The sequence below is a fragment of the Agelaius tricolor genome, unplaced genomic scaffold (genome assembly GCF_023055355.1).
Source record: "Agelaius tricolor isolate 1412-34295 unplaced genomic scaffold, bAgeTri1.0.p SCAF_28, whole genome shotgun sequence".
Taxonomy (NCBI): Eukaryota; Metazoa; Chordata; class Aves; order Passeriformes; family Icteridae; genus Agelaius; species Agelaius tricolor.
Genome location: NW_027269288.1, coordinates 5436372 through 5450929, shown reverse-complemented (window position 1 = coordinate 5450929; position 14558 = coordinate 5436372). Strand labels below are relative to the sequence as shown.

Sequence of the window (14558 nt, the reverse complement as noted above, 5' to 3'; positions counted from 1 at the left end):
TCAGGCAGCTCTTCAAAATGCAGTTTATTGTGTCCAAGATGTTACAGCAGTCCAGGGTCATGGGTGACAGAGCCTGTGCCTACAGCTGTCAGTTTCTGGCAGGCCTGGAGACCCTTTGGTTTAGGTTACAAATGCATTATAGACTTTTCTTTTGGTTACATTGCATTATTTACTTTTCTTTGCTGAGCATCTTAATACAGTAGAACCAATCTATACCTTTACTTTTACCTATAGCCCGTCATAACTACTATAATTACCATATTTATGTTACTATTCTCCAATCACTAAAAGTTAGTACATTACAGTTTAAGCTAGAAGTTGTTTTCCAGTTTTCTTGCAGTGGGAAATTCTGAGACCTTTTTTTCTTCTTGCCACATTTGCTGACTTGTTTGCCTGTGCTATCTTCTTGCTTGGTAAAAACATCTTCTTGTTTGGGGTGGGTTTATCCTTTTCTCTAAGCCATAAAAACCCCTTCTAACTCACACCCCCTTTGCCTCCTTGGTTATCCAGTAAGATTGGCTCAGCAATTCTTTTCTTCTATATCAAAACTTGCTTCCATCTCTATTTTATTCTCAGGTACTACATTCAAAAATCTTTCTGCCAAGCATACATACCTGTTAAACTTTCTTATCAAACTTTCATCCTTCCCAATAACCCAGATCTGCTCTCAGTGATGCCTTGCACACAGGTGTCACCCAGATCTGCTCTCAGTGATGCCTTGCACACAGGTGTCATCAGATGCTCTGTTCACAGAGCTCGTGCTGCCCTGTTTGTACCCAGCTCCAAATGGGTCACCTTCCTCTGAGGTGTGTCCCTGTGAGTTTAGGTAGTGGAGGTGAATGTGGGAATCCTTCCCAGTGAGAATTCCCATATCCTGCACACCTGTTGAGCACAGCCTGTTTGGAGCTGCGTTACAGGGTTTTTTGGGGTTTATCATGTCATTCACAGTATCTGCAAGAGCAGCTAAAGGCAGTGCTCACACTGTGTAGCCTCTGTCCTACAAATCCGTGATTTCTGCTCAGCCTGGCTCCTACCCCTCACCTGAAATACCTCCCAGGTTTCCAGAGAACCCTGGAGATTATTCTGGAGTATTCAGGCTGGTGACACAGGCAGGCTGTGAGACTCTTTGAGGTACAATGGGCAGGACTGATGGGGAGTGGGATGTGACAGTTTGACAGTTTCTGGGTTCAGTTTGAGCAACATGGGTAGCAGGGAGTGAGGTGAGTAGTAGGAAGCCTTTTGTGTCAGATGAGGAGGTGGATATTTCTTTACTAATTGGCCATGACTGCTGGCCCTAGAAAAATTTTGAGCTCTTGGAAAGCTTGTAATCTGTTCAAGGATCCAGTGCACATTCCTGGCTGGAGCTGCTCATGAGGGAAAGTGATGATGTTTTCCTCCTACATCTCACAACTTTGCCCCTATCCAGGCAGCATCCCTCCAGTACGCTTTTCACCCAGGCCAGGGTGATTAAGCACTTAAATTGATTAATCAAATTTCTTGTGATGAGAACTACTGTCATTCATTAATCTGAATGGGATTATAAATAAGAGCTGGCAGAGAAGGGAGACAAACATGTTGACAGATAGACCTGCTGCTTTGAATACAAATCACACCACTGCATCTGGAGGGTCTGAGCTCCTGGCAGCCTCGGGATAGAGCTTCCCTAAAGGTAAAATTAGGCTAAGATTAAAGTATCCCTGTATTAATAAAGAAATATGCATTTATGAAGAGGCAGGCACTGCAGTGGGGGTGTGGGGATGCATACCAATGATCCTGCAGTGGGCTGGGCAATGGGAGTTGCTGCCTGTGGAAGCATCAGTCCCCATGTACGCCAATTTCTGTCGTTAAGCCAATGTCATTAGAGGATTCATTTCTAACAGCAAGAAACTTAAAACCTTGCAATCCTTGCAGAGACTTCAGAACCCCACAACCCACACAGGGTTTGAAAAAGAACCCATTAAACATTTAAATATTTCATTAAATATTGAACATTTCAAAAATTGCTTTCTAACGAGTCCCGAGGTAAACAGAACAATATTTGTTAACAAAAGCCAGCAGAAGTGACGAGGTCCTGCAATGCATAGGCTGTGTAACCTCTCCTCCCTTGATTAACCATCACAGGAGAGCCCAGGATGGCTGCCAGTGGCATTGAGGGCATATGGAGGGGGTTTGAAATGTGTCAGGAGAAGAACTGACAGGATTAAACCCAAAATGCCTGCACCAGGCTGAGCCCCTGCACACCAGGCAGTGCCCAGGGCTGCACAGAGCTGTGCTGGGATGCCACAGCTGGAAAGTGAAGGCTCAGGTTCTCTGGGTTTTGCAGCTGCCTGGAAATGTTAAGAATGTTTTTGGGATCTGCTGTCAGTACCAGGCACTCCTTGCCCAACCTGGCAAACTGTAAGCAATTGCTTAAATTCTGTTGACATCGATAAAAGGCGAGCCTTGCCAGCAGCATGTCTCAGCCCAGGCTGAGATCTGAGCACGTGGTTTTGTGCTTTGCTGAATCAAAGTTACTATTTATGAACGTCAGAGGAAAATCCAAACCTGTCTAATATCTGTGTTTCTCCAAGATGATGAGTGAGAAAACACGGTTAGCAGCGTTTTGGTTTTGATTTGCAGCAGTAATGGGAAATTTTGGATGCATTCCTATATTATGACACTCCTTAAGTCAAAATAAGAGCTCTGGTGGCAGCCTTGTGGCCCTGGGGATTCCCCAGGGTTCAGACGTGGTTTCCCCTCCCTGTTTGCTGCTTTAAAAAGCTGAACTGGGGCCAGTCTGGGTGGGGGAATGTTGAGAATCTCCTGTTGCCTCTGTGAAAAACACCAATCACTTGTTTTTAACATTTTCAAAGTTTAATAGTGATAAAATTGTTATAAATCTAATAATATATAAACATAATATATATAATAATATATAATATAATAATCTATAAAATATAATAAAATAGTAATAAAATTAGAGTAATAACAATTTGGACCATTAGGATTAGGACAATACAAGACAAAAACAAAGAGTTACAGACAGTCTGGGTATGTGTGCTGGTTACAGCAGGCAAGGTGAGAGCAGAGCATGGCTGGGCTCAGATACAGCCTCTGCTTCAGGAGACTGTCCCCTGTCACCAGGATGATGAGAGGAACAAAGCCAACCCCTCTGATGGCTTTCCATGGAGGTTTGATCCATGGCAGCAGTGCTGCTACTGCCAGCAGTGTGCTGCTCCCTGATGGAAACTGGTGAGGAAGCTCTGGAATGATCAGTAATTACAGAGGGATGTTGGAACCCAGGAAATTCCTCTGGCTGCCCTGGAGGACTCCAGCCCCTGCCCAGAGGGCTCAGAGACCTTGGCACAGAGCCCAAGACCCCTGTGCCTTTGATGTAGCCTTGGAAAAAACAATTACCAACCTTATCCACAAAAGTTTCAGTAGAATGATAGTGAATTTATCACAAAGTGAAAAATGGATTTTTTAGAGTTTTTAGCATAGAAGTTCAAGGAGCAAGATAGAAGAATCTAAGTGTGTCCAGTCTTTCTCCTTCTTCTTCTTCTTGTCCTCCATCTTTTGCTGTGATGGTGGCACTTTTAGATTGGTTTAGAGTAGAAGCTCACTGTCTAACATAGGTGATAGGTATTGGAAATTATTGTAAATATTGTACAGGTAGTTTTTAGTATAAAAAGATAACCCTGCCCCAAGAGCAAACAGAGTGCCTCTGACTGTCCTGCTGAGCAGACCTCGGCTGAACAGGAGAGAAAATTTTATAGATAAGAAACAATAAACAACCTTGAGAGCGAGAACTGAAGATTTCAAACTCCTTCTTTGACCGCCGAGCTAAGAAAAAAACTTTCTAATGTATCTCAAAGTCACTCTGAGCAGGTGAAAGTCCTGAGAGAGGGAGATCCCAGGAGCATGGAGATGTACAGGGAGCTGAGCACATGTTGCCCAATCCCACCACAGAGCCAGGAGCAGAGGGCAGGGTCCTTTTCCCCCAGAAACCTGCACAGATCCTGCTCCTGGGCTGTTGAAAGCTGAAGCCTTACCACCAGCAAATTACTCAAGTATATATTTTAATAATGTACAGCCATAGGTCTTACGTGATTTGTTCTCTAAAGATTGATTTAGCTTCTTATTAAGGGAATTGGGAATTCGGTGTGAAAATCTGAACAAAATCTCGGCGGTTTTTAGGGTTTTTAAAATATCCACTAGTGGAACTCACCAGGGAGAAGAATTTCAAAGCCTGTCCAACCCTATCTTGAATTTTTGATTCTCCTGCTTTCTTATTTCCATTCCCAAGGTATGCTTGTTAAGAAAGAACACCTCAGCATTATTGTATTATTTTTAAATAAGCCACAATCACTTTAAGGAGCTCAGGATAAAAAAAATCCACTAATAATTTGATTTTATATTCCCCCCCCCTCCAGTTTTCAGAAGTTTGGTAATGCCAAATGTGCACTGCATACAAATGGCAGGGCAGGCAGCTGTAATTGCACACAGAGAAGGCCTTTCCTCTTTAATTAGCCCTGGAATTGTAAAGGGATGAGCTCCAGCAGAGCTGTCAGGGCCAGGCCCTCCAGCAGCAGTGTGGGGCTGCTCAGGAGGTGCCTGTAGCTGGTTCCTGGGGTAGCTGAGGGGGTTTCATCCTGGAGAGCTGCACAGGAGGGATCCCTCGTGATGGCAGGACACACAGGGTCATCTCCAGGGACGAGGACACACTCTCTGGTGGGTGATGGGGCCACCAGCATGGGCACCCAGCAGTGTGGGGCTCTCATCCTGGGGATGGCAGGACGTGGTCTGTGCTCTGAGCATCCTTCAGGGTCACCTCCAGGGCCAAGGACACACTCCCTGGTGGGTGATGGGACCACAGGGCCACCACCATGGGCACCCACAGCATCCCCACAGCTGGATGTCCCTTGGCTGGTGCTGCTCAGGGCTCCTCTGGGGTCAGGCTGATGCCAGTGTTCTCCACACAGCAGTCAATGAGCTGCTGAGGTGTTGTTCCTCCTCAGACTGCTCCAAAATGCCTTTTCTCTTCTCCTAGAGATTTTGTAAACTTAAAAGAGAAACATGAAAAAAAATGTTCTCCTCTGTCCAGCCCATTAATTCAGCCTGCTCAGGACAGAATTAACCTTGGCAAGCCTTGCAGAGGAGAGAGTCGTTCTAACCTTAAAAATCTGCTGATTAAAGCTGGTTTCTGGAATTCGATTTCACTTAATGCATTGGCTGCGTGCCCAGCCTGGCATTAACATCTCCACAGACACACAGGCCTCTGCAGCTTTTACCTTCCCACTAAAAAAGAATTAAAAAAAAAAAAAAAAAAAGAAAACACAGCTAACGAACCCCCCCTTTGCCTGTTTTGAGCAAGAATTTATTTTAAAGGCTGCTTTAGCTAAAGGTATTACTTCTGCCCTGGTTGTGTGTCTGCTCTGGCTGGGCAGGGTGGTAATTCCACTCTGCTCATTAGTTGCAGGGAGGTGTTGAGCTGGCTGGTTGCTCAGCAGCCCTGGGCCATGCTGGGGCCAAAGGCAGGGCTCAGCAGATCTGAGGGCAGGAATATCCCACACCCACCTCCCCACAGCCCCCACGTGCTGAGCTGCAGATTTTGTGTCACCCACAGAGCTTAACCCATTCATCTTGAAAATCCTCCAAAACAGTGACACACAGATTTCCAAGGTTTCTATTTATGTCCTCAACTTTTTCTTACGCATTTTTACCCCAAAATTAATGTAGTTTTTATTGCTGTCATCACTCATTTTGTGTGCTGGGCTCCCAGGGTCTGTTTCACCCCTGCAGTGTTTCTCTGCTTCTGTGGTACCTCTCTGTGCCTGTGGAGACAGTCCCTGCTGTCCCTCCAAGGCCAGGAGCTTGCTCAGTGCGTGGGTCTCCTTCATCCCAGCTGCCCAGGTTAGGACATCCAGCCTCAAAACATCCATCCAGAGGGAAACAAGAAAAGAAAAAGAAAAGAAAAAGATAAAAGAAAAGAAAAGAAAAAAGAAAAGAAAAGAAAAGAAAAGAAAAGAAGAAAAGAAAAGGAGAAAAGAAAAGGAGAAAAGAAAAATTTAAGAAGTCCCTTCTGCGTTCTGTGTGCTTTTTGAATTCTGTGAGCTGTTAGGATTTTTTTAATGGTTTGCTGAAATGTTGAGAACCAGTTTCATGAAGGTGGGAGGCTTTTGTGTGATTCATTATTGACAGCTCTAGAATTATCTGCGAGACAGCTCTGGAGAGGGAGGGCAGAGCTCCTGCCTGCTGTGCCCCATGAGCTGCACAGAGCTCAGCCTTGGCTTTTGTTTTAATCAGGGCAACGTTTCCATCGACTCACAGCAAATTGGGGTGGAATAGATTGATATGTATCTCACAAGGGGGTCCCTGGCAGCTGTGAGCAGCTCCAGACCAGCTTTGCCATCCTCCCTGGGGAACTGGTTGGACTGGGAGATGCTGCCCCTCTCAGCTGCTTTCTGGAGTGGGGGGACCTGCTCTGAGTCAGCAGAATGAACACTGCAGACCTTCCCATGCAGTGCCATGTGCAGGAGTCACTGTCAGGGCAGCTGTTCTCCAACCCTCAGGAGGGATTTAAATGTTAAGCTTTTCTTTGGATTATTTTCTGCAGGGCTTTTTTTTCCTCGTCTGTTTTTTTCCTCCCTGCATTTCAGTGTGTAGAATGTACCCTTGACACATTTTAAAAACATTATTAATCTTTGTCATTTGTGTTTTAAAAATAACTCAGTGATAGCAGCCAGTCCTTAAATCCTGTTTAATTCAGGCCGACCTTGTGAGCAGTGATCCTGGGGAGGGGGGGCTGCTGCAGCCTCCCATGTGCTCACTGGGTGCACACGTCCAGCAGCACAGGCACCCTCTGAGCTCGGGATCTTTGCAATTAAAACCACTTCTCTGGGTTTGGGTTGGCACTGGGCTCGGTTTCCGACCAAAAAGTTCTAACGTAGTGGAAATGTGGGGTTTTTTCCCTGCAGAAAGAATTCCTCGGCTTTGCTGATTTCAGTTAATCAGAGAAGCAGAATTTATTTTAAAAAATCCCAAAATAAAAAAAAAAAACAAACAAAAAACCCCCAAAATAAAACCAAAAAACAAACAACAACAACCAAAAAAACCCCAAACAAACAAACAAACAAAAAAAAAACCCCCAAAAAAAGAAGATGAAAAGAAACAAACTATATTTTGGCATTTTGCTGTCTAAAATATCTGACAGTAGTTTTTTCAGTTTACAAACACAACGTTTTCAGTTGAAATACCCAGGAGATAAACCATGGGAAAAGAGATGAACGTGTTGTATTTGCCAAAAAAAATAAAAATACGACGGCGCAAAGATTCAGAGGCAGCCCCCAGAGCAGCCCTGTCTGTGTTGTACTGAGCACCACGGGAGCCCCTGTGGCTCTGGCCACCCCAGGGTGGGCACCCTTGGGTGGGGGTGGCATGGCAGGGATGGGTTTCTGTGACCTGTGGCAAAGCTTACAGTTCTTACACCAGGGTGTAAGCCACAGGGCTGTGTATCACCAGCTGTGCATCCCCAGCCCAAGGGCAGAACAATCTCCTCCATTTCTGGGTCACTCTGCTGCCCCATCCCCAGCACGGCCTCTCGGGGTGGTTCCTCCACTAACCTGACTCTGCTTTCTCTCTTTTTGTGTCCCCAGTGCCTGTATGGCTGCTATGTCCATTCCTCCATCATCCCCACGTTTCACAGAAGGTGCTACTGGCTTCTGCAGGTAGGATGACAACGAGTTCTCTCTCTGGGGTCACCTGAGAGCTGCTGCAGCCACGTTCAGCTGCTGCCAGGGGGGATCAGCATCCTGTGCTTTACTGTCTGGGGGATTTTGTTTTGTCTGAAAGGGAATTGGGTCTTCTTAGCTGTATGTCTCTGTTTGGAGGGATTATATATTTTCTCTAGCAATGTGGAGCTGATGCCATTTCATATGTTCTCTAAACATGGAGTTGGCTCAAGTGAGACGTTCTGGAGGTTTCTGGTTGTGTTGTTCCATCCTGAAGCAAGGCAGGAGCCAGAGAAGTGAATACAGTGAATACAGGGTGCTACAGTGGCATACACAGGCATACCATGGTGTGGGAGAGACACCAGCCCTGGGCTGTGCTTGACTTTGAGGAGAACCCTGGGGCTGTGTTTGAGTTTGGGGTGAACCTTGGAGCTGGTCCTGCAGTGGATCTGCTTTCCTCCAGTGAGATATTCAGTCTCCAGGGAGTATTTGAAGTCACTCAATGATTTTTCTTCTGGCTGTTGTGGGAACAGCAAAGTCCCAGGAGGAGTCGAGCCAAATTTTCCTCTTATTTACAACAGGGTTTGGGCAGCTCCCCTGGGGCTGTGGGGGTGTGCAAAGGATCTCATGTGGGAATTTGCCCGGGGGGTGTTTGCTGACCCCACCTTTGAGGAGCTGTTCACATTCTTGACTGGTTACTATGGTGTACAAAGTGGAAGTAATTTGTTTTCTTTCATTATGAAATGACACTTGACACTGTAAAAATACTGTACTTGATACTGTAAAAATATTGTTTTAAAGATTAAACTCCCATGGTCCTGAAAAGAAACAAGTCTGAGGAAAGTGGCATCTGTTTCTAGAAGCAAATGGAAAAGAATTCCTGTTTCTCTTTCCGGTTTTGCAATTGCACTTCCATATTAAAAAAAGAAGGCACTGGTGCTGTCACTGGGGCAGGACAGAGCCCTCACAACCCACAGAGGATGGTGCCCACACCATGGACATAATGAAAGGAAACACGCAGCAGATGTCACCCTCCTCTGGGGTATCTGTGTGTTCTCAGCTCTGTTTGCATCTGTGGCATAAAAATGCTGTGTGCAAGGAAAGAGGAGATGCTTGGCTGCAGTGGTGGGAGCAGCTCTGCACCTCTCAGAGGAGAATTGTGGCTCCTCTGAAATCACAGCGTGACTGCATCGATCCTGTTCCCTCACAGCTGCCCAGGCTGTGCTTGTCCTCCTCGAGAGCTCCTGGCCCCAAAGGTCACCTCTTTTCTCTTCATTTCTGAGCTTTGTATTGCTTTTTCTCATTGTGATGTGCTCCCTAGAAGTGCTGCTGGCCCTGGCTGCTGTGGCACTCAGCCAGCATCTCCCTGATGGGTTGCACTGCAGCACTGTAGGATCTCTGAGCTGTTCCCCCAGGTCTGGCTCTTCACATTCACAGGGTGTGCATCAATGTTTAGTCATTTTCTTTGCTCTGGTAATCACTTTTTGTCAAGTGGATGGGAAGTACATTTTTTAGAAGCCTATTTATAAAATGTGCTGCAGGACATCTCGCTGTGGCTGTGGTAGACTGGTATTCCTCAACAAGGACATGCTGTGCCTTGGCTGTGGGAGGAAGAGGGGTCTGTGATTCATGGCAGCATCTCCAGGCACCGACGGGCATCCTTCAGTCATGCGCTCAAGGTTGTGCAGCCAGCAGAAAGGAGCTGGCCAAGAATAGATGCCACTTCCCTATCTCTGCACACTGCTTGTGTTCAGCTCCATGGTGAATTCAGGAGCAGTGACACCACAGAGACAGAAGGTGTTTTGTGCATCTCCTTCAGAAGCTTTCACTTCCAACAGCACTGGTAAATGAGTTTGATATTCAGAAATAGGTGTAGCCAGGGCAATGTGTAATGTGTTTAGCTTTATAGTTCACTGAGGCACATGGGTGACTTTCCCTTTTTTTTTGGGGAGACATCCTGCACCTTCCTGGGACTCTCTCTGTGCAGTGTCTGGTCAATGGGGAGTAAATACAATTAGTCTATGTTTTATGGGATGATCTTCCTCCAAATTGATTAAAAATCCCCACACAAATGTTCTTGATATTTTCTGCCTCGCATTTTCAGTGTAAAGGCCAGGACTTAAACCAGCCACAGGGACTCACAGCCTTTCTCATGCATTTACATGGAGCCCTAGCCATTAATTATATGGTGATGTCCAATTTCTTACTTAAACAACTTTGTGTTGTCATTTATGATTGACATGATGTGCCTGCTCCCTGCAGACTGGTCAGAGGGATGAGAAATGAGAACCAGTCATCTGGAACTGCATGATTCAGTTTTCTGGGTCTCTGCTGGAAGTTCTTAGGCTGTTGGCAGAGACCATGGTGCTGGCAGCTGTGGCTGGGGTCTGCTGCATGGGGCCTCCACCTCTCTCTACTGAAGGGATTTCATGTTTTTGAGACATTTCAAGCTTTCTTGATAACAGATTTTAAGTGCTGCCTTACCCTAAAGACCTTTAGTATTTGTAATAGGTGCTGTAATTTCCAAGCCAGCATTGACATGTTCCTGCTGGGCACTGGTAGCCTCTTGCATGGATACTCTCTTGGCCACTCACTCTTGGGCCTGAATGAAGAAAGCATGCCCAAGGTGGTGGTTTCCTACATTTGGTTCTCATATTTTTCTTTTGATTATCTGATCTCTAGAGATATGAGATCATGCTGAGTGACACAGGCAGAGAAGAAGATGGGGATGAGGACACGGGTGGCCTCTTCATAGGTTGCTGGGGAATACCTCAGTAGAACTTCAGTTTTTTATTGTTTTACATTATCTGTTTGCTTCTGAGGAGATGCAGAGCCCTGGCTGTCCACAGTTCACTGAGGGTGGAGCAGAGCTTCTGAAATATTTTCTGAGATGGGGGTGATGGCAGGTCCCAGCCTTCAGCAGAGGCTGTGGCACAGCTGTGACTCTGAGTGCCTTGGTTTGTCACTGGCAGGACTCAGGCTGCCCATGTTAGACCTTCAGCACACTGCCAGATTTTGTATCAATGGAAAAAGAAGAAGAAACCCCCTGTTTGTACTTGTACTGACTAATGGAGGGAAAATGTGGAATCTCAGACATGGATGATTTTCAAACATTGGCACAGCTGAGCAGGGAGATGCAGCGTTCCCTTCTGTGTGTTGGAAATTGGCACCCCAGGAACTGAAAATTAATCTGGCTGCCAGGCTTCCAGGCAGGCTGCTGCTTGCCAGGGTTACAGAGGCTTTGCCTTCACCCATGGGCTGTGATGGGCCCCTTGCTCACTCCCACTCCTGTGCTGCACAGCTGCAGATGCTGAGTTTGTTAGATGCTCATTGTGTTCCACCTGTAGCAGATACTGATGTCTTCTTTAGTGCTGGTGTTCAGGTGCTGTGGGGATGGGAGGGAATACATATTTTAAAAGTGTTGCCCTTTTTCTTAATTAGAAGTACAGTGCTATAGGATCATGCTAAAAACATGTAAATTTAGACCTCTTGGCTGGTTAAACAAATGAAGACTACCAGGGCTTGGAGAGAGGTGGCAGAGAGCTGTTTCACATTGCACATGCATTAACTGCTCACTGAATAATTCAGAATTGGTGCAGAAGAGTGGCAGTGGCACTGCTCTGGCAGGTGAGCCAAGGAAGCAGAGTGGGATGCAGGCTGAGCTAGGCAGGCACAGGGACACACCAGAGCTCCAAGGAGCCCTGTTGTAAATCCAGTGTTTGCAGTAATTGCTGAAATGTGATAATCCAGTTCTCTGGGAGCCTGGGGGAAAAACTGCATTTCATCTTTATTGCTCACACACTCACAGGATGCTCCCAGCAGCCATGGAAGTCATGGAATACTTCTCTGTAGGGTAGGAAATGGCAGGAGAAAGTCAGGGACATCAGCAGTCCTGCCAGGTGTGACATCCAGGCAGGATGTCTGCCACACAAGGAGCAAGTGGGAGATGCTGGGGGGCACTGGTGGTGGGCAGGATTTGGGTAGTGGTATTTAATTACTGTTCCTGTGGTTCTGTGTGCACCAGCTGTGCCTTGCAGAGTATGTGTAAGCACTGATTGAATGTCAGAGGCTTTTGCAATATTCTCTCTTTACTCTGTTTTTTTTTCTGAATTCTTCCTTCTGATACACTTGAATATTCAGCAGTTTGTTACTATGAGTGTCTGCACTGATGCTTGATGCCCCCTGAGTGTGTTCCCTTCCTAAAATACATCTTGTCTGAAAGCTGTGGGCAGAAAATATCAAGACCTAAAACTCATTTAAAATGTTCTACATGACATCTGTCACCGTCCTGCATAAATTTATTGTTTGTTCTATATTTTTTGCCATGGTTTTCCATTATGCCCCAAACAAGAGGAAGCCCTTCCCATTTATTTTTGATAGCACCCCGTCAGAGCAGCATTTCCCTCTCTGATCACTTGTGCTGTGCTGTGTCAGCAGCATCTCCTGCCTCCCTGGCTGGAGCAGCGACAGACAGCTTGAGGATTTGGGGCTTTTTCAACATAAATTGGAAGCATTACAATCTCATAAAATTTCTCCAGACTTTTGCTTAGTAATGGGTTTTTATTTTTCATTTGGGTGAGATAAAAGTGGCTGGGCAATAAAGCACAGAGAATGCTGTGCTGCACATGGGCACTCAGCTGGGTCCTGTGTGTTGGGGGTGGGATGTGAGCAAGGCCTCAGCACAAGGAGCCTTTGCATTTTTGCTAACAGGGTTATAAACTGTTGCTGCTATGCTGGTACCTGTTCCTAAAGTGTGTTTTAGCCTGTGTGGTGAAATGAAGTGGTGTAGAAGTACAGCAGAGAATGGTCTGTGGTACTGAGCCACCTCCAGTGTGGCTGCACATCCCAAGCATGCTCGGGATACAGGTGAGTGTTCACAGAGCAGACTTGTGGTTCCTGTTCCCAGTGCCCTGTGTGCAAGTGGAGCTGTGCTGGAGAGGAGTCTGGGTGTCAGGAGACCAAACAGCAGTTCCAGGAGAGCAGAATTAGTGTTGATTCAGCTCTGAGCTGCAGCAGCAGAGGTGCCTTTGGTACCAGAGGCTGGCAGGATGCAGCAGTCAGTCCTCTTGTGTTATCACTTGGCTTCACAATGCACAAGCATTTTCAGAGGATGGGGAAGTTGTGGGTACCCTTTTCATGCTTCCTTAACATGCCTTTGGCTTGATCTCTCTGAAGGATGCTCTCTTCTTTCCCTCCTTTCATCTCCTCACCAGCTCTTCTGAAGGCACCGTGCTCGTTGCTGTGTCCCTGCTGCTGCAGTCACTGGAACAGCCACATCTCAAGATTTCCCATCATGTTTTTCAGGGTTCATTAAAGATCTGAAATACTCATGGAATTGTTGGAGCTGTGCAAAAATTATTGCTCAGTCCAACTGAAATTCCAAGGGTTCTGTGAACTCTTTTGTAATAATTGTCCAGTTGTTTTTTTTTTTTTTAGTCACATGCCTAACATACTGACTCCTGAAAGAGAATTTCAAGGAAACTGTGTAAAAGAAATTGTGTATCTTGCTCCCAACCACCCTGTGGAGTGTCACAGAGAGCACAGCTTGCGTGCTGCTGGAGGAAGGACAAACCCTGGGGCTCTGTTTGTTGGGACAGCCACCTGCATTTGCAGCCATCCTCTCATGCCAAATGGCAAAAATAAATGAGGATGTTGCTTCCATGAGAAACATTTTCCATGACAGAAATCTACAGTAGATAACATTGAGCTGTGGCTTGGGCTGGTGTCTGCCTGGATCCCTGTGAACCAGAGACTCTGCAGGGTGGGTAAAGTGGGGCTGTGAGAGCAGAGCACAAAACCTCTGCTGATGTTCCAGTGAAAGGGAGGCAAAGAGGATTACAAATGAACTGGTGTGTCAAAGGCTGGAAATGTTTTAGCAGCAGTGCTTTATCTTTTGTAATGTTTTTATAAATTATTTATTAACACACTTGCTGCATTTTCCTGAGAAATTGGGTGGAAGAGCAGAATGTATAGATGGCAGACTATATTCCAGAAGAAAGACGCCTGTGATTAAAAAACAATTTCCAACCCTTTCAAACACATAACTTTATTTTAGACAAGCAGGCTTCTATTTTTGTACTGCTCTCCACCATTTTAAAGAAAATCCCGGATTCGTTCCCTAGATATATGAGGAGACTGACGTTAATGCAAGCAAACTAAAAAGCAGTCAGAGTGCTTTAGTTGTTGCTTAAATAATCTGTTGTCATTTATAGAAGGGATGCATTTCCCAAACTGCTGGGGGATGTGCTTGGGTTGCTGATCAAGAGAAGTTCTGGCAGAGGCGATGGAGAAAAGGCCAAAACATGTCCCACAGAAAGGGAGAACAGGTTTGGTGCTTTCAGCTCTTGGTGGAAATAATGCCCCATTTGACCTGGGAAAATAATAATTGGTGATGGAAATAATGCCCCATTTGTCCTGAATGCCTGACCCAGGGGAGGGAAAGCATTGGTGGAAATAATGCCCCCATGCTTGACCCAGGGGAGGGAAAGCATTGGTGGAAATAATGCCCCATTTGCCCTGGATGCTTGACCCAGGGGAGGGAAAGCGTTGGCTCTGTCCCTCCTTGGGGGCTGCAGCCCCATTATGCACCATAGCATGGCTGGGGAGCAGCCGCAGAGGGCCTGCTTGGGCCTCATCCAGCAGCTCAGTGTGAACAGGAGCTCCTGCCTTACCTAAAATGAGTTTTGCCCCTGTGGCTGCAGAGGGACCCAAAGCAGGGGTGGGTCAGGGGCCCTGTGAGAAGCCTGCTGTCAGTGGGGAACATCAGCATCTCAGCAGGGACACCAAGAAGTGACACCACTGGAAGCAGGATTACTTGTGCTTCAGCTCCCACCCCTGTGTTCTCCTGGG

The 14558-nt window shown here is 46.3% G+C and overlaps 2 protein-coding genes across 7 annotated transcripts in view; one reads left to right on the top strand and one right to left on the bottom strand.

Moving 5' to 3' along the window:
* The window catches only part of MRPS16 (mitochondrial ribosomal protein S16), a 320729-nt gene that overhangs the window by 45090 nt on the left and 261081 nt on the right, over positions 1 to 14558 (bottom strand). The gene's annotated exons all lie outside the window — the stretch shown is intronic.
* CAMTA1 (calmodulin binding transcription activator 1) overlaps positions 1 to 14558 on the top strand; it is a 248296-nt gene that overhangs the window by 124538 nt on the left and 109200 nt on the right. For all 6 annotated transcript variants that reach the window (XM_071449111.1, XM_071449110.1, XM_071449115.1 and 3 more), the window contains one exon: positions 7635 to 7706. In XM_071449111.1, coding sequence (XP_071305212.1) covers positions 7635 to 7706 — 72 coding nt within the window. The remainder of the gene's footprint in view (positions 1 to 7634; positions 7707 to 14558) is intronic.